Genomic DNA, 21,602 nt, shown 5'->3' on the forward strand with positions numbered 1-21,602 from the left:
AGAGTTGCACAACTGTGGCTCAACTTTCACCAAATGTTACATTGTTTTTTTTGTTAAGAAACAATATTTTTTGGTTTATTAAATAATAATAATAATAATAATAATAATAATAATAATAATAATGGAAATAAACCTTTAATGGCAAAAAAAAACCCCAAAAAAAAACACATTCACAACACCTTTGGCTAAATTTCATCAGACCCTACCCCCCCAATAAAAAAAATACACAAAAAAAATATATATAACACCTGGAAAAATTATCATATATAATTACCAGGAATGTAGCAAAGAAAGATTTTAGGGGTTTTATTATTATTTTTTTTTTTTTTGCTGTTGTTCCTAAAATTTAGCAAATAAAAACAGTTTATCACATACATAGCCAACTAATGTTCCAAAGACTTCATACGCTGACTGCATGTTCTCAAAAGCTTGTTGTTATTATTAAAAATGTTTTTTTATGTTTTGTTTTGTTTTTTTTTTATTTATTTTTCTTCATCCAACTCCTCTGTCTTCAATGTTTCAAGAAACTAAGCAATGATGTGTGACAAACATGTTGTTTGACATATTTTTTTTCCCAATGATCAGCAGACCATAACAATCATTATTATTATTATTAATATTATGCTTGCTTCTTGTTTACCAAAAAAAAAAAAAAAATTCCATGTGTTATTCAGTTCTTTCAATTTTTTTTTGAGCACCGTTTAGTTGATATTCTGGTTCACCACGTGACCAATTACATTAAATACAAAATGTTGACTTTTCTTCAAATTTTTTTCTTAAATAATAAAACAATTGTTTTTGTTTTGTTTTGGTGTTTTTTAAGTTTTTTTAAAGTTTTTTTTTTCATTTTTTCTTAACTCCCTTTTCATCATTCTTTCATCATTTAAAGAACGCAATTGTTAAATATGTTGTCTGTCCAACAGCATGCTTCAGCAGTAGGGGTGGGGTTGTAAATTATGGCAGAAAAGGTGATTATTTCATCCTCGGCTGAGAGATTTCAAAGAGAAAGAGGGGAAAGAAAAAAAATAAAATAAAACAGCGGGAGTGGGGAAAAAGGCAAGAAGAAAGAGGAGAAGAGAGAGAGAGAAAGAGAGACAGAAATAGAAGGAAAAGACAAGGAAAAGAAAAACAGCAGAAGGGTGGAGAGCAAAAATGATGATTAAAATCAATGCTCACATTCCAAGGGCTGGAATATGGTGAGGAGCATACCTGTAAATGTAGACTCGGTAATCTTTGCTGGCCAACACCACAGAACCATCGTCCATAAGTGCCACATCAAAACACTGTGCATGTTTCACTTTGCTCTCCAAGGCATTAACTAACTGACCGTCCTGGGTGAAAATGGTTAGATTAAAATTATTGTGATTATCAGCAATAAGAACCTCACCAGCAGAGTTGATTCCAACTCCGATAGGATAGTTAGTGACACCTTCCCCACCGATCTGACGAAGAAACAACCCCTGGTAATTAAACACTTTGACACAGTGAGCACGATTGTCACTAATAAAAATTTCTTCTTTGTCATTGACAACAACACCATTCGGAAATTCCAAGTGCTGGGAGCAGCCAAACTTGTACAAGACATTTCCCATTTGGTCAAAAATAATAACACGCATTACTTTACATTCCACAATGACAATACGCCCTTTATTATCCACTGTAACTCCACGGGGATGTTGTAAAATGTTAGCGCCAAATTTACGGACAAATTGGCCATATTGGTTATAAATCTGTATTTGATGTGTAGGGCTGCGTTCCGTAACAATTATGTCTCCAGATGATCTGACCACAGCAACTCGATTCGGATAGAGCAACTGGCCATCTCGTTTGCCACACTCCCCAAACTGGAATTTAAAACGACCGTCTTTATCAAAAATCTGGATCCGATGATTATTTGTATCAGCAACAATTACGTCATTCTGAGCATTAACTGCCACACCGCTAGGTTCAGTGAACTGTCCATCAAGTGTCCCGAACTCACCAAACTTACAATGATAAATCATCTTTTGTCGTTTGATCTGTTGTTTGGAATTATGCAGACCTGTATTAATTAATTTGGAAGTCAGATCTAAGAGTGGGTCGGAATTTGTTGGGAATATATCCATACCATTCGTAAAGATGTCTAACCCGCTGGACCATTTCTCATAAATATTGTTGTCAGTTCCTCCACCAAACTGAAAATTATTAGTGGAAGAGAACTGACGTGGAGAAGTTTCAAAGAGCTGGCCATTGTTTAGAGTATTTCCAACAACTATGCCATTAGCAGGACGAGCAATTGGCTGTGGTTTCTGAGTGGTGGTTTGTGGTTGGAACTCACTGTTTTGTCGAACATAACCAAATGTATTTTGAATGCCAACTTGAATAGCTGAAAAATTGGAGATGAACTCCATATCATAGTAATTTTGATTGTTGATATCTGGCTGAAAATTAAAGACATTTTGAAAACGCTGCTCAATGAAAGATTTAAAAAGTAGAATTTCTGAAGAACTGGCATGTTTCAATAGTTTGTCAATAAAATCGCAACCTTGGTAAATACGCTCAATATTTTCTTGAATCTTCTGTGCTAGTGTACTAATAGCAATCTGTTTACCATTAAATACTTGATCCAACTCTCTCTGAACTTCTTGCTTGCGTTCTTCAATCACAGCACGGAAGAAGTTATATGTTTCAGTAATATCCTCTTGTGCTTTCTGATACTGGATTTGCAATCTGAAGGCAACAGAAAAATGTTTAAGAACAATGTCATAAACCAAAATAAACAAATGATGTGGAGAATTAAGGCATTATGTGTGAGTTTATATATATATATATATATATATATATATATATATATATATATATAGATATACATATATATATATATATATATATATAATTATATAATGCTGCTCCTCTTGCTGAAGAGAATTGGCTTACAAGAGCATTGCACCGGTTCCATGTAAAAGCACCCATGCTGGTGCCATGTTGAAAAGTACCAGACATATTTTGTAGAGTGATTGGTATTAGGAAGGGCAAGTGGTCATAGAAACCAAGCCAAATCAGACTGAAACCTGGTGCAGCTCTCCGGCTTGCCTGCTCTGGTCAAACTGTCCAATCAGTGCCAGCATGGAAAATGGACATTAAAGGACGATGATGATGATGATGATGATGATGATGATGACGATGACGATGATGATGAGAGACACACACATAATGACATTACAAACCTTGCTTTGGAAATAATAGTCTCTTGTCTGGAACCATGTACATATATACCAAGCAACAAGACAACTGATGATAAGTAAGATCACGCCGATGAAAATCTAGTGCAGAGATAAATACTGTAAATATATATTCTTAAGATGGTGTTAATAGCCCTTAAAATTATGATTTCACTAAAGCCATTATATAATCTGTTTCCTTAAGCAGGAGACATTTGACTGCTTTAATCTGTCTGGCTAAGAACTTTACCATACTTAAATCTTCACAATTTAAGAGATTAAAAGGAGGGAATGTTAAAATGTTCCAATTTGCATAAACTATTCCACCAAGACCGAAGCCTTGACGAAAATTTGAAAAAAAAGTGAAAAAGATTCATTGAGTTTTCACATTAGGTAAATGATTACACAGTACAGTTGATTTAACCCTGTAAGCAGTGTTTACTAAGTGTATATTTTACAGCCACTCCAACAGGAAAATGAAAAGCAAAGTTGACTTTTCAGGAATTTCAATTAGGAATGTAAGGAGATGAAATTAATTCCTGCAAGATGATCACAGTGATATGTAGTAGTGGCAGTGGTGGTAGTAATGATGATGAATCTACAACTCTCTTCCTTTCAAATGCAGAAAATGGACAAACAACTGCTGCTGCCACAACCACTGCCATCACCACCATTATCATCATCAATATCAGGAAACTTTCTTCTTGTCAGTTGCAAAACTTCAAGGTTACCAGAATGCTGGTGCAGTGAAAGGAGTGAACTCTACAAAGATTTCGAGGTTACTAGAATAGAAAACAAGTAAATGTGCACTGTTTTCAAATGATAAAATGGAAGTTAGACTCAACCAGAATTCTCATGGGACACAAAACACAGGTACAAATTTTCTGGATGAGTAACATAACTGGACTGAGTGGAGTTGGCATATTGTAGCTAGAGAAATGAATAAAGTGAGAGAGCATATCTCCTCCTCCTCATCATCATCATTTAAAGTCCGCCTTCCATGCTGATATGGACTGGGTGGTTTGACAGGAGTTGATCAGACAGGAGCCTGCACCATGCTTCTGTGTCTGTTTTTGGTAGGGTTCTCACAGCTGGATGCCCTTCTAAACGTCAACCACTTTACAGCGTAGACTGGATGTTTTTTATATGACATCAGAATAATTAAGTGCAGACTAATTTCTGCATATGTATCACAAGTACAATTGACAGATGAGCGAAAGAACCATTTCTAAGATGTGTTCCCTTACAGACTATTTTCATAACAAATCACAGCAACTGCACTGTCATTGGCTGGTGACTTTACATTGACATGCAGGGTGACACTATAATGGATACTCAGGCATATGTTGAGCTCTGTGTCAGTGCAAATCAAAATGTTGTTTGAGAAAAGTGTGGAGTGACAGTGGTGCACTTAACTCTCAATGATGCTGAGAGGCATGGAAAATATTACAACTAGACATACTGAGTGAAGGGAATGAATAGCAGAAACAGAGACTACTCCAGATAGACTCAAGAGAGACACCAGCTACTAATACAAGATTGAAAATGTAGTAATTAAGGATGCAAATGGCAAGAGCAGTAGCTGGAGCATCAGGAATAGCAGCCAAGTGGTAGAAAATGTCTCAACTAGGATATTTACAAGTCATGTAGTTAAATTAATCAAGCAGAGAGGGAGGTTTATTCAATGAATGGTGTGGTTGAATCAAGGTCAACAGCTACATGAGGCAAAGAAAGTGCTCTAGAAAGAAGCAACTCAAGAAAACATCAAACTGATTGACAAGGGCATGAAAGTAACTTAGTCATAGCACAACTGATTAGTAAAACGAATTAATTTAGATGAGATGCAATTTGGGCTGCCATTGAAGCATTTTTCCTACTGAGACAACTACAGAAGTTCTTAGTGAAGATAAACTCCTACATTTGTCAATTTGGAGAAAGCCTTTCACAGAGTATCATGTTATGTAAAGATGAAAACCATGTACAGAGCGGTTATGAACAAAATGAGAGTTACTAATGAGATCAATGAGGAGGTTAGTGTAAAAGATAGGAATCCATTAAGATTCAATCCTCAGCTACTTCCTATTTATTAGAGCTCTCTAGGCCACAACAGAAGTTAACAACCTAGGTGTCACAGCATTTTCTTTTTGTTATTAAGATGGATGTAGAGCAAATTTTTGGTTAAAGTAACAAGGATTAAATTTATTCATCTCTAATCATTAAACATTCTTTCACATTTCTAATTCTTCATTGCATTCTACAGTTTTTCTACTAAAACTACAACAAACTTGAGTTCTATAGAAATTACTAACAGCAAACACACTACAACACTAGTCCTTCTTTTCTACTTCCCTCTTTGCTTTTCATTAAATACCCTCTCTCTAAATCTTTCATGAAACACAGTTATCATACCAAAAAGTATTCGCTTCCTACAATGCACTAAAGTTCAACTCCACTAATCTCAATTAGCTCCTCCATCTATAAAATCCAAAAGGTGCCATAATGTCTATGGATAATGAACTTTCTAATTGAAAACAATAATGAAAAGAAATGATTGCGAATTCTTGAAATGTGTTCTGTTGTTTCTTTAGACAAGACATAAACACTTGCTTGAATACCATCATTTAAGAGGGAAAATAAGAATTTGTGCAAGTCAACAAGGAAGCTTCTATGCTGCCATGCCAAACTACTCCATTACTAAATTCTTGCCATTACTAAAAGCCTAAAACCTTAAATTACTCTTTCTGAAAACAAAAGCATGTTTAAAAATGTTGCTGAAACATTTTATTTGATCAATTATCACTCTGCCATAAAAGGCTAACCAATAACAACAACAACAGCAATCTTCATTACAAGGATATCAAAAGCAAAAACATTTTAACATAAAGTAGAACATAAAATTATCTACATTATCTTGTAATTAAAAAAGAAACTCGTAAAATTTGCTTTTTGTTCTTAGTGCTTCAGTTAAGTTTTTCTCTTAAAACATAAATTTAAAACAACTATAAATGTGATCTTACAATAAGTTAAATTTACTTATTAGCCAACACTGTGATATTGTCTGAAGTGTGTCAATTCAATGAAAATTAACCAAAATAATACATAACTTGCATTAAGTGCTTTTAAATGTAAAAAAATTTTTAAGTATCAGAAGTTGCATAAAAACAAGCAGATAATACATCAAACATGAAAAGAAATATACTTCAGATATTGGATAGTCCTAATATAGGATATTTGTATATACAGACACCAAATTTAAGGCCATTAGACCTTTAACTCTTTTGTTACAAACTCACTCCATCCTGTCTGTCATTATACTACACCAAACCTGCAGGAGACCACCCAGCATTTACCTATTCATATTTAAATCAAAATATTTATGTAAATACCCATACTGCATTAGCAATAACATGTGATTTCACTAGATAAACATTTGCTGTACATCATCTGACATTTTTGTTTAGGAATTTTAGGCTTTCTTAATTCTTGGAGAATATTTGTTTTCCATGTAACAAAAAAAAAAAAAAAAACGTTTTACATTTTTATAAAATGTTCTGCCTTTTCTATAAATGTTAAATTATATAACCATCAGATTTAGTTTCAGCAACTTCAAAATTAGATTTTTAAATGCAAGTATGTAATATGGATGTTAAATGAAGATGATGAAAAGTAAATAAAATTAAATTAAATATCCAAGCAAAACACATGGTGGACTTTGAACCATGGGCCAGGTGTTTCAATTTCAAAATGCGTAAACAATGTCAGGTAAATGGTATTAAAAGTGATGACTTCCAGTACAAAATTTTCACAAGTATCGAGACCTACTTAGTCAGTCATCTCCATGACTTAAAACCTATTGACTAATTACATTCGTTCATTCCACTTAAGTCTTGCATATAATAATAGGTGGCACAAGTTGCTATGCAAAACATAAGCAAAAGAAAGAGAAACACATACTGAACAAAGTGAGGCTATTTCTGCCATAAATATAATTAATTAAAATAATCTAATTTGATATGTAATACATTGTCATCATCATAATCATTAACGTTCGTTTTCTATGCTGGCATGGGTTAATAATATAATATAATATAATATAATGAAAACAAGCTAATAACTAATAATAAATAGCATTAAAACAAAATTTACATAAGTTTCATATTTCAGATTTTACTTGTAACTTAGATGTAATTAGAACAGTTCTGAGACAAATTCTATTATGAATTAATCCAAGAACTGTTTGAAAAGCTACTTCTAATAATAAAACAATATAAAGTAAGTAGTTGCTTCACAAACCCAGTCAATGAATTCAAAATTGTTTTAGAATTTATATGAAGCATGTGTATGTATTATCATGAGAAATATAGCAACAATAGAGCACCTCTAAAGGTGTCACACTTATAACCAAATGTAACACAAATAAGGAGCACAGGCAGCTCTTTTTGATCACTACAACTCTACAGACAATACAGAAATGCATGCCTGATGAATATCCAGTTGGTCAATAAACTCATTTAGTGTGTAAGTGGCTGAGTATTCCACAGACATATGTAGCCTTAACTATTCAGAGACATGTAGTTATAACTACTCAGGCAGAATCAACATGGCATAGTTTGTGACAAGGCTGGATCCTTCAATTCCAGGTACAATCTACCTGACATATTTCTACAGTTTCCATTTTCCCAATTTCCTCTACAAGTCTTGGGGTTGATCTGAAGCTGTAGTAAAAAAACACCTGTGTAAGATCCTATGCAGTGGGATCAAATCTAAGATGATTAGGTCACACTGCACAATACACAGTGCAATGAAATAAACACAATTCTATAGTTGCTACTACAACCAACACAACATCATAAATACCTCTACAATACTTTAGCCAATAAAGACCACAAATCTATAGTCACTATCACTCTGTCAGTTTGTTTAGCTTCGTTTTTCAGTGCTAAAGTGGGTTTTGACAGAGATCTTATTCTGAGGCTGGATTTTATGTTGATGACAACCCTTACTAGTTTTCAAGTGAGGAGTTTTATATTCCTCATTTCTCTGAAAGTACAGAGCAACCAGTCATAAATAAGGTGAACATTCACATGCATAGACACAACAGACTTCCTACAATTTCCATTGACTAAGTTTCCACACAAGGCCTTTCTTGGCCTGGGACTATAGGAGAAGACACTTATCCAAGGATCCAAGGTGCTGCACAATGGAGCCAAACCCAAAATTATATGGTTTGCTAGCAAACAACATAGCTATGTCAGTATTGGTGTACGGTAATGGTTGGCTAAATCCAACCACTACCATACACCAATACAGAATATTTGCAGCCTAAGACAGCAATAAATTGACTTACCTGCTGTTGATGTGTTCAATTCCTTTAGCAATTTGGCGTAAGTCTGATGCTTTGGCTTTGGCATCATCAGATAAACGGCGAAGAATATCTACTTGCTTGTCACTTACATCCAAAATAAAATGGCACTCGTGTCCTCGGCCATGTTCAAATAATGTACATTCTTTACAAATTGGTGCTGAGCATGTTTTACAGAAGAATTTAATCACTTCGTGTCGGTGCCGTGGACAAGCCACTGGCTTTTCACTCTGAAGTTCTTCTTTTCCACCTTGTACTTCGGTAAATGTGAGAACTCGATGGCCCTCAAAACAATGCATAAACTGGTGCGCCATCACGCAGTTAGCACATAAAAAGTTAGCACAGTCGTAGCACTTAGCAACAGCAGTAGTATCTTTACTCTTGCATCCAGTGCAGTGAAGACCGTTTGCATCGATAGCAGAGGTTTCTAGGATATTGCTTACTGCGTAATCTTGCATGAGACCTGAAACCCCAAGGGATCCAAGGTAAGTTTCATGGTTGCATTCAGGACAAATCACTCTCTCAGGATTATCTTGTTGTTTTTCAATGCATGGTTGACAAAATGTATGGAAGCAGTTTAGGACGCGGGGCATAGTATAAGTCTCCTGGCAAATTGGACATTTTGTGCTGAGGCCTGGAGAACAAGATTCTAAGCTAATTTCACTGTCCGAAGATGTTGAGCCACTGGTACCTGTGTCACTCTGGGACGGTGTAGGGGATGACATCTTGTTAAATATTTCAATATTCACAATCTGTTGAGAAAAGAAAGAAAAATAATGGTTAAGATTATAAATCATAAACAAACAAATAATGTCACTCAAATCAATATCGGACACAATTTTATCTAAATGCATTTACATTAAGTATGATACATAGATGGCTATTCTGATTAAATACTGCTTCCATTACAGATAAACAGATTTTTATTCAGCTGGGTGACTATTTACAATATCAGTGAATATATATTCATTGTTTCTTATATCTCAGAGGCAACAAACTTAATCTATGCATGCAACTTAGTTTTGAGTACATACTATTGATAAAGATGATGAAGACTGAAATGCATCTTGCATTCTCATTAGCCACTACTGGACCAGTTTGTCTCGCTCTGATATGTATTGTTTTTAAACACAGTACATTCATAAGAGATGTTATGTCCAGACAAATAACAACTGTAAATTGCCTTTCAACAATGTATTTACATTAATTATGATACATAAATGACTGAAAGAACTAGTGTTTAAATATACATTATATATATATGTATATGTATATAAAGACATATTCTTTTATAAGAAAATAGAAAAGTGCCACATCGACAACATAATGATACAGACAAATAACTTCTTAACAGTAACACCACCAAAACTAAATTAAGCTATGTCACACATGCATGCACATGCACACATACACAGAGTAACTGAGCCTTTAGTGTAATGATAATACTTTTGTCTAAGTGACAAGACATTTTTCTCACTTCATGAAAACTGATAAAGTACACCTGAAATAGCAGCAGATAAAAAGAAAGAAAGGGCAGCTCTAGAACTACCAAGCCCATTTGTTACTTCCTCTACCTATGACTAGATCAACAAACATCATACTGCTATGGTATGACTCAATAACTAAAGTATAGAATGATATATGGCACTCTACCATTAATTTAATATAGAGAGTGCTCAATAATCACTTACTAAAAGAAACCATTACTCCTTATTTTACCAAAAAGTTTTCTTGTAAAAGAATTTGGCAGACATTAACAGCTTTAAATTATTTAATTCTGGAAACAGATTTTTCACATCTATTTCAAATATAATGCATCTATCCAGTCATTAAAATCTTTAGTTTTAATTTTCATTTCATTTATCTTTTACTTGTTTCAGTCAGTGGACTGTGGACATTGCTGGGGCACTGCCTTCAACAATGGCTGTCAAGCAGTGGGTAAAGTAAGACATAAAACATCACACACACAACAGGTTTCCATACAGTTTTTATCTACCATATTAACTCACAAGGTACTGGTCAACCTGAGGCTAATTTGTGAACTCAGAAGAAAGGGGGCAAATTAGTACAGGGGCCTGCCCCACCATCAAGACCTCAGATGTTTTCGGATCCTCACACTACCAATTTTCTCCACAAAATCGGGATAACAGTGGCTGAGAAATGAGCCCTGCAAGGTGGAGTGGATGCTGCAACCAGTGTCACTGGCCATTCTCCATGGCAACACCATTTGTTCTGGAGAGTGTAGCCTGTCATCCCCTCCCCTCCATTTTCTGCTACTTAACCACTGTCTTTTTTTACTTTTTCTTTGTTTATTTTCAATGTTATATATATAATTTAAAATGCGATCAGTTGGTTTAAAACAGTGGTTCCCAAACGTTTTCGGGTGGCAACCCCAACACCCTGGTCACATTTCCAGCTCCCTACCCCCACTCACCACCACCACAAATACAGACCACTTTTTGCATCAAATTCAAAACAACTGTATTTCACAAATAAAATTTAACCTAATTAACCCATTATTTTGGAGGTTTTTTCTACATTCATCGCCTCCATTTGGCCACCCCTTTATCACCCCACTTTTCTTCAATGCCCTTCCCCTTGGATCTTTCCAACCCATCCCATCCCCCAAAGGGACAGTATCACCCCCCTTTGGGAACTACTGGTTTAAAATAAAAATTTGTAAACGCAAAGAAAAAAAAAACAAAAGTGATATGGAAGTACTGAACTCAATGGCGAACAAATATAGTAAGCAAACTTCATATGGCTCAGATTTTCTGTTTCCGTTTCAATGTCTAGGATTATTTTGTCCAACATACATCAAAGATTCAGACACACAATGAAGAAGATTCCATTCATGTAGTATTATGCTAACACGAGGCTATGATGGAGAACTACTCAAGGTACCACACAGCGGGATTGATCCTAGAACCAGTTATTACAAAGCAAACATCTTAACTCCACAACTATACCTGAACCATTGTATACCACACACACTCACCAGGACTATGTATTGTTTGTACCTATCACATCTGTTATACAAGCATGAGCTTTCCTCTCCAAGGTTGGCTTTTTGCTAGTATCTGACAAGTGTGTGTATCAGCTATAATGAAATAAAAAAACCTCTCATTCAGAGGTCACTGAAAACAAAGCTGTTCTACGTAGGTTTGAGAAGGTACTTGAATCTGATATGAGAATATCTCTTTTTAGTACTTGTGCTGGTGACACAAAAAAAACCTCATTAAAACTATTTCTTATTTTTATCAATGTTGTAATCTTAGAATGGCACTAAATAACAAAAATACCACCTTCTGGCATTTGGCTGTTTTTGAAATAGTTTACACCTCCTAGGGGCCTCATTGACAACCAGACATTTCTTGTAAATGAGATACGTAAAGGCTTACCTTCAGACTGGTAGAACAATAATAAAAAAAAATGGCTTAATGTCTTGTTATTTGGATTCAATCAAAGTTTTTATCTATATGATGACAATGCCAACTTGACTTTAATGCTAACTACACCTTTAAAACAGATACTCTCACCAATGTGTACCTTGGTTTAGAATAGGTACATTGTGTCCCTGCATGTGGCAAATGGTAACTAAGAATACTGGTATCAGGAAGGACATCTAGTGATAAAACACTGCCCTAAAAAGGATCCCACACTGAATTTTTATTTAATGTACATCATATCATTCATATTCCAGACATAATACAATAACAATAAACATTGTCAGTGACACTGCTTGAAAGTCTCTCTTCCAAATATGTCAACTATAATCTACTGGCTTTACCATTTCCCAATTTTATTTGACCCTCAGCAGCTGCTCAACTACCTCTTTATTCACTTCCATTGAAGATATTCTAACCCTACCTATTTTCTAAATAGAGAATTCATCCAGCATCATGTGTGTGTGTATGTATATATATATCCTTTTTGAACACAACCCCAGAAAAATTTATAATGAAATAAAAGGGATCTAAGTTGGTTTAGACAAGGAGTGTTCCATTTGTTGAATCAATGCAACTACCTATGTATATGAGTATTCCACAGACGCTTGTATCATTCATATACTCCTCAGGTAGAATCAGCATGACACAGCATAAAACTGGCCCTTTGACTTAAAAGGCTCAATCCATTCAACAAGCTTCCAGTTTCATTTACACAGTCTCATTCACAAAACTTGGGTTGACCTGAAACTATGGTGGAAAGACCCTTAGCGAAGATTCAAATAGTGGTATTGCAAAGTGAAAATTCATAATCATTCTGCACACCTGCACGCACACATACATACATACACACACACACAATCTAAACTACACTATCCCTTTAACCAACCATAACACTCCTTTATATAAATGTTACATTTAACATTTCTCTGCAAACCTTTCATGGAAAACACAGTCAGTTTACAGTCGCTGCACAGCTGGGGCTGTATAACAGTTACTGATTTTTCATCTTTAGGATCTGGAAAACTATAGTCTGCAGTACAAACCACTAAACTGAAATGGTACAATCGGATGAAAACCAGTGATACTCCTCAACAGTGATTAGTAAATACAAAAAGTTTGTGAAACAGAATGAATTAGTTTACCAGTGGTGGGGTGGTTGGGGGGAGATCTACATGACAAACTTTCAAAGGAAAAAGATGAAATGCTTAGATCAGTAGCTTTAAATGAACATTGATTCTATACATCATTGCCTATAAAGCATTCTAAAACAACTGGGCTATCATTAAGATGAATAAAAGCTTTCTCTGTTGTTTCAGCCGTAACTATTATGGCCTCTACAGCAATGCATGCTTTACTACAGTTTCCTTTCGACTGTTAACTATCAAAAATTTAAACTATACATTTACATTACTAACATTACACACACACACAAGTTTATGACTATTCAAATATCATAGCACTCTTCAACAAAATGGTTTGGTCTGGAGAAAGGGTGATACTTCACCAATGGCCTTCACAGCCCCACTGAGACTTTTAAGATCAACACTACATGATCTATGCACTCCATATATATTATATATAGCATCTACTAATGTACATGACATTGGGCATGTTCCCTACTATCAACACCACCTTCTCTGTCACCACCAGCACCACTAATATTATAAACAATAACTAAGAAAATATATTTGTGAACTCTTAGAATCCCCAGGGTGGCTACCACTTACAGACATGAAGTCAAATTTCATTAACAACATATTAAGCAGTTAATAAGCTTAAATTTGGTCATTGTTCGTTAACTTGCTGATTTAGCAATAATTGTGCACCCTCACTCCCATTATTCCTCTCTCCTTTCTTCCCCATTCTTTCTCTCTCTCTCTCTCTCTCCACACACATTGCATCCATTTACAGACACAATAAAATAAGTTTAGCATTATTTCTCAATTACCAATTTCACCTGTTAAAATATTTTTAAATATGGTAATTAAACTAAATTGTAATTGAATACGTAATTAAATTGTAATTAATTATTCCAATTGAAGACAGCCTTTGCAGTATATAGCTAATACAATTATTACATACAAAAAGGAAAAATTTAGAAATTGCTGAGTCATTAATGTTTTACAGATGAAGACAGCTTATCAATATAATCCAGGGAATAAACTGAAATAAGCAGTAAGTCTTAGAAGGTACTGTACTGTACTTTATGTGTCAATCTCCTCAAGTACCATCATTCTGGTGCTATCCGCATCATTAAGAGCAACATTGTGTCTTTATGTTAGTCACATACTTGTAAATGCTTCTGCTCAATGGCTATAATTATTATAATGTACACTCTACAGAGTTAACACTTTTGCATCCACAGCTATGCTTAAAACTAACAAGACACACTCCCACATCCACACACACACACATATCCACAAACTGCAAGATGTGGCCTCTGCAAGGTCAGGTGCAAGTAGCCTGTCTAGGAGAGCCATAATTCTGAATAAAAAAAACAAGACACTTTGGTTCTGCTGCATTATAGTGCAACTGGCATGATAAAATGTGCTCAGCCTACATGGTTAAGCGACTGATGGTAAGCAGAACATTGAGATATATAAAATCTATGCCAAAAACATGATATTAACAACAAAAATGCAGCTCATGACAAAGAATTGCATGGTAAAAAGACAAAATATGAGAAAAACAGCAGTATATAAAGGCACATTATGCATGCACATACACATTCACACACTATTATATATATCACTAACGATTTAAACATTCTGAAAAATTACAACTAGTCTTATAAGTACCATCACCTGAATAAAAATATCTCCACTCTCTATTGTTTGTTATTGAGCACTTTACCTTAAACTGTGGTTCTCCCAGCTTCCTTAAATGGATTATATGTATGTGTGTGTATTTTTATATTGGTATTCACTTATATTTTTAGCACGAAATGCAGGTATTAAATGATGATATGAAAAACATTTGAATGTAGCATTTCTACAATTATTTTCTTGCAGACAAAATACTAATATTTTTGACTACTTCTCATAAACACATAAGACATGAAGAGTATAAAAAGATACAAACTACTTGTTTTAGCATAGGAAGCTGAAATAGTGACAAAAATACAAAACAAAAGAAGTGCATGTAACTTCTTAATATTTTTTCTTTAATCTCAGGAAATATATCTTAGGTTTTTTTGGTGTATTTTTTTTCTTCTCCCAATCTACTAAAATGAAAATAATGCTTTTTTCAGGCCTGGCTGCTCATGTAATTAAGTGGCAATATATATTCAGAACAGGAAATAAATTCGATAATCAATTGAAACAAAAAGTTGGAAAAAAATAAAAATAATAATTATATTTTTGCTCATTAAGCCTCAAAGGGTATATTCTCAATTAGTTAAGTGACGTTAAAGTGGCTTGAAAACTTCTCACTGACTGACTCACTGACACAATTCAGAGCAGCAGTATTTGATTAACCACAGACTAACAAGTCTTCAAGACTGTTACAAGTTACATTCAATGTCATACAAAGGCAACAGGGGGTCATTTAGAAATAAATGCCTCACTCAACTTCTAGCACTAATTAATGTTTTGATAATTACACAGAAATGTTCTATTGGAGCAGATCTAAGTGCCTCTTTCAACAACAAACACTTTACCTGCGACCACAGAACAATATAACTAGTGACCCAAACGTTTTTAACAACAATTTGCACTAACAAGAAGAGATTAGTTGAATTACAAAGATTAAACTGAACTAACTATTCATCTTTATCCTTTCTCTCAATCTTTACACTCAACTCTGATCAATGGCAGATTTATTAGCTTTTTGAAATGTTTCAAAACAAAACCCAAATGCCTCAGGCTTGTTTCCTAGCATTTATCCCTTTACTGAGTATATTCGGTTCCGTGCATGTACACTTGTGACATGGGAAGTGAATTAAACTTGTTTTTCATAGTAGAGTACTTCCTTGAAATTCTCCACATTTCATTACATAACACATTTTATTTTGACTGGTCAACAGAAAGTGATTGCAAAAACTAATTTGCAAATGATTAGCATTTACCATTACCAGCATGGGTTAAAATAAATAAGCCTTTCTTGTGACAGGGTGGTAGTATATTGCAGAAGATTATTTCAAGACATAAAACCTGTCTCAGTATATCTGGGTGCTTAAATATACAAACATTACATCTAGGTGCTCAAATACAGGACAGAACTGAATTGAACTCTATGAATTGATATGCCAATATTGTAATTCCTCTAAGCTTATCATCTATTCTACTACAAGGAGAATCCAGAGCAGCTGTAAACATATTTTTGACAGTGTCCTATAATATTTGGGTACAGCAGAGGCACTGACTGCAAGGTGAGTGAACAATATTTTAATGGAAGCTACAATTAAGTTTTGTGGAAGATCAAGTAATGAGAGTTAAAGAATCTTCTGGCCTTAAAGTGGAAGTCTAATTTTTGACACAATCTCGCTATGAAAAATCATCAGAGATTGTGGATCCTGGAATTTGCATTATCTCTAGGGTTATAGTAAAAGACTATTTCATATGATATCTGTAAGGATTATGTCCACAAACCATTGACACAGCTTGTTATGTATGTCTTTCTTAGCAGATGAGTTATCTAGGTTGTGTGGATAATGTATGCGTGCAAAAGGTGAGTGGTAAGGGAAAGGCTATCATATCTGCATAGCAGTATGCGAAACAACTTAAATTTGGAGTACGAGTTGAAAGAATATATCAGCAGAGAGGGGGGGGGGGAGAGTACTAACATATGGTGATACAGAGCTTAAAGTTCTAAAAAAGAAGAGACCACTGATAGATGTGGTTCAACAGCAACCATGTTTGTGCTCACTGAGAAAGGAAAGTGACTCAGTACTAAAAGATTATGATCACTATTGAGATGGTGGAAGTTAAGAGTGATATGTCAGCAGTTGGTAGGGTTACTCAGGTTGCTCTTCTTGTGGATGAGATAAACAGCTGAGTTTTCAAGGAGTTTTATTTTGTGTTCATACACACTGTGTAGCTGGAAGCAAAACGAGCATCAAGTATAATAACATTATCAGCTTATAGAACCATCTTGGTTAAAAAACAACAGAAAGGACAATTCTACAGATTCTCCTAACCAGGCTATCATTTAGGAGGTGAAGAGGCTGAAAGGTCATATGATACATTACGATAGGCTTTTCTTTTCTAATGATCTCTCAGGTCTTGTGGTACTGGATACACAATTTGCTCTTGAGGATGGTGACTTCTTCCTTAATTTGTTAGTATTCTTTGCTTTACAGCTGCAGAGCAGCTATAAGCGAGCCACTTGAGTACTTGTGCTTGTGTGGGGAATGTGAGTGTCTATGTAGAGAATGGCTTCAGTCACCTGCTTAACATTCTTGGGTGGGTCAGAGGTGAAGCTTGTTTCTTGCCATGGTGAGTCACCATAGAACTGCTAGGATTGTAAACTGCCTTAACTGAGAGTTCAAGGGTCAGGAGCTGTTATGCAGCAGAAAGATGTGAGGTGTGTGTCTTGATTAGACAGTGGTCGGATAATCCAATGAGAGCAGAGATGGCAGTGATGATTAGAAAAGGTTGGTTTTGGTGGTGAGAAAGGGATCAAGAGTATATTAAGAGTCAGCATGTCAGTCAGGTGGGAAGGCAAGGATTATTAATTGGTATCAACAGTTCAGAAAGCAAACAATTCTGTGTCTGTGCCAGCAGTGTGTCAAGGTGCACTTGCATGTGTGTGTGTGTGTATGGTGGCAGGGGGTGCAAAAGCCTTGAAAATTCATGTTCAATAAAGTCTCCGAAGAAGATGATACTAGAGAGAAGTGAAATGAGATAGATGTTCTTAATACATGGCAAGATGTAGTTAAATTAATTAATGGTGATTATGAAGTTCAGAAAGTCATAGAAATTGAATGAACTTTGAGGAGAGGGAAAGAGAGTAACTAAATATAGGTAATGTTGCTAATAATTTTGTTAAAGTGGTGGGAAGAGTTGATTCAAAATGGGCACAAACACTACATTCTAGAACTATGTTAAAATATAGACTGCAGCTATAGCTATTCCTCATTTATACAGGTAGACACACGTGCACACACACACACTTTTGTATTTAGTTTGCAAGGTTCTTCATGTGCTGGAACATATTTTGTTGTTATCTAGGGAGGGTCACTGTGCCAATAGTAGACACATGCACTGGTTCCATTTCACTTATTTTTATTTGTTAATTGGTTAAGAATTTAACCAATTAACTGATTGTTTGATTTACTCATTTGGTCAATGAATCAAGATAATTTTGTCAAAATCTTTTTGTCCCCATTTGTGACCTCATCGATGATAAGCCCTCTCTACTCCAGGTCAACTCTTTGTCTGTCTGTCAGTCTCTTCAGCTTCCATAATTTTGACTCACAGACATCTTACATTACAGTTGACTGGTTATCTATAGAATAACCCACCCAGCTGTAAAAACAATTGCTGTAACATGTAAATGTTCCAAACCTAACCCACCGGTACAGCTAATAATAACTGAATTACTCCCACACACATGGAAAACATTACCCTGATGCAGAGATTGTTCACTTGCCTGTTTAGACTCTCCTTCCTTGCCACACACCACATAACAAAGAAAAAGCATCTCCTTCCTACATGTTATTCCAAACAGACCTATTCCTTCCAACCTATAAACTACATCACATAGGAACTCTCTCTCTCTCTTCATCTTCCTCTTTTCCCTCCCTCCAGCTCTGCTTGCCTTACACAGAACAATTCAAATGAAACAAACAAAGCATTACACATATTTACATTTACACCATCCTCTGCCATCATCCAAACTTTTCAACATAGGACTATTTAGATTCTGCTGTATTTGACTTCTTGGTAATAATAAGATTAAATATACACAGACACAGACACACGCTCCATTGCAAAGTCAGACAGTAACTGAACCCAAATTCCTCATTCTACTTCCTTTACACAACTCACAACACAGTAGCCAGCTCTTACTGTAAAAATGCCAGCCTCTCATCCCAGCCCCAACTACCTGCCTTCCACTTGGAAATGTCTCCATCACCACCACCCCTACTCTGCTTCCATGGGTTGGATTGATCCACCAACAAACAGCTGTTGCATATAAAATTTTACAGAAGTGTAGTAGCGGTATTAGTATGACTACCAACAATGACTATGTATAACGGATGTATAACTGGGGCAAAATATTTTACAGCTGGATACTTTCATAACAGCAGTCAAAGTTGATGTTAGTGGATATGTTACTAAATTTCTCGTTAGTAAATTACTAAAGCATATATCATATGCTGTATCAGCTCAGTGATTATATGAGATTAGACTAGGTTCTACTCATTATGTGTGTGTGTTGATTCCAGAATCAGCATCAACCAGATTGATTCTGTCATGGGAGGGATGAAGCAGGAACCTGGAATGAGGGATGGTTCTGTTCAAGGAAATTCCACTTGCTACTATTCATGGTTTTATGATTATCTTTGGATTGAACCAATAGTTAGTCATCTATGCAGCATCCTTCATCATTATCACCGTGTGTGTGTGTGTGTGTGTGTGTATATATACACATACACAGAGGTGGATACTGTTAATCAAAAAGTTAACTTTGTTCATTGTTAATCCGTTAATTCTTTGAAAATGTAATGGAAGTTAATGTTAACTTTTATTGAAAAAAGGCATAACTACAGTTTAATACCCCACCAACTTCGTTGCCTCATAACTTCCAGAAAAATGGATACTTTTTAACAAAACTTTCACCAAATTATTGCTTATATCCTTTAGATTGAATGTATGTAAAGATTTGCCGGAATAAAAATCTGTTCTGAGAGGTTGGGGAGCAGAGCTTCAGAAAATTCACAGGACCCAACATTTTCCCCCTCGTAACTTTCTGGGAAAGAGGTATTTTTAAATGAAATTTTATACAAATACCTTTCAAACAGTGTAAATTGCGATTATGAAATTTGTAGGCAAAATTTTTGAAAGGGGTGGGGTGGGGGTGGAGTTTCTGGAAAACGGAGTTCCGGATCAGATAGCTCATATAAATTAAGATTTGTTTTGACAGGGATTTTTCCAGTGTTTTTCACGAAAGTTTTCAGAATGATGGGAGGCATCTTTACATGCAAAAAAAGAAAAAAAAAAAGAAGATAATTTTGAAAATTTATTTATGTTTACTCCTGCCACCCCCTCACCACACCAGTCCAAAACGATTTTGCCCATTTTTCTTTTTTTTCTTTTTCATTAGACACTTAAAACCCATGAAAGAAACATTTTCAGCTTAAAAAAAAAAGGTAATAATTGCAGAGGGAAATGTGTGATTTAAGGAAGATCTGGCTGTTGTTTCTAGCACCTCCTAAAACCTCTTTCCTTGTTTCTTTCTCACTGACACATCTATTGATATTTTTCAACATTTTTCTCCCACATCAATAAATTTTATGGAATGATGATGTCAAAGTAACACACGTGTAGTCCCAACTGAGCGAGGCTGTGTTATGTGTGTGTGTGTGTGTAAGAAAAAAAAAATCACCTAAAAACATCTTTAGTATTCATATTAGTCTGTCAAATGTAATGCTTATTTGTTTATGTTATTTTGAATTATTCAGGCTCAAGAAGAGTGCCCACAATATTTGCTTGTAACCGTAAATTTTTGACAGATTTGAAATTTTGTCAGTGGATGCTTTATATACCACTGGTTTATAGTTATGTAATTTTAGCTGATTTTGCTGAGTAAATTTGACTTTTATGGGCAGGTAAATTTAATTAACAGGTGTAAATGCAATAACATTATGAAACACTAAAATTGAAATTCTTAATGCATTTTACCTGTTTGATTTGTTACTAAAATTATCCCAGATGGCAAGTGACAAAAAATTTGCCACTTTTCAAGACAAGGTACAAGATTTTATTCTTTTGGTAATTATTTCATGCCTTCGTTTGTAATAATTTTTTTCTGCAGCTTTTTCAAGTGTATTCAACATATCTGACCTCCAAACCCTCTGCAAGCCACTTTCCTGGAAAAGAAAGATGGGAGGGGTGGTGGGGACCATTTCCTCTAGACAGGATAAAAGAAAGTTCCTGCTGTCTTTGCAAGCAACAAGCGTGTGGATTTAGTTTCAAATCCAGGCAGGGCCAAACAAGGTCCTACAGGTTATTTATAATAATAATAATAATAAGTGACGTTATATCGAGGTTGAAAGATTGACGCGTACAATATTAAATATGCTAAGGCAATCTGAAAACAATAGAAGCTTTTTATGAAATTTGAATTAATGGAAGCTAAATGTAATGGAAGTTAATTAGTCCAATAATGATTTTCAAAGTTAACTTAAAAGTTAAATCGTTAACAAAAATGTTAACTTCGTTAATTAATTATTAACGGATTAACAGACTTACACCCAGCTCTGTGTGTGTGTATATTATATATATATATAAAATCATCATCATTTAACGTCCGTTTTCCATGCTGGTATGGGTTGGATGGTTCGACTGGGGTCTGGGAAGCCAGGAGGCTGCACCAAGCCCCAATCTGATCTGGCAGTGTTTCTACAGCTAGATGCCCTTCCTAATG

At 35.0% G+C, this 21,602-nt stretch overlaps 1 protein-coding gene across 1 annotated transcript in view; it reads right to left on the minus strand.

The window, feature by feature from the left end:
• Positions 1-10: 10 nt before the first annotated feature.
• Positions 11-21,602, minus strand: part of LOC106871564 (B-box type zinc finger protein ncl-1) — an 88,852-nt gene continuing 67,260 nt past the window's right edge. The window contains exons 2-3 of the mRNA XM_014918070.2: positions 8,548-9,314; positions 11-2,709 (exon numbers count right to left, since the gene is read on the minus strand). Of these exons, the coding sequence (XP_014773556.1) occupies positions 1,173-2,709; positions 8,548-9,314 (2,304 nt within the window). The 3' untranslated portion in view covers positions 11-1,172. The remainder of the gene's footprint in view (positions 2,710-8,547; positions 9,315-21,602) is intronic.

Source organism: Octopus bimaculoides, chromosome 2 (assembly GCF_001194135.2).
Source record: "Octopus bimaculoides isolate UCB-OBI-ISO-001 chromosome 2, ASM119413v2, whole genome shotgun sequence".
NCBI classification, from domain to species: domain Eukaryota; kingdom Metazoa; phylum Mollusca; class Cephalopoda; order Octopoda; family Octopodidae; genus Octopus; species Octopus bimaculoides.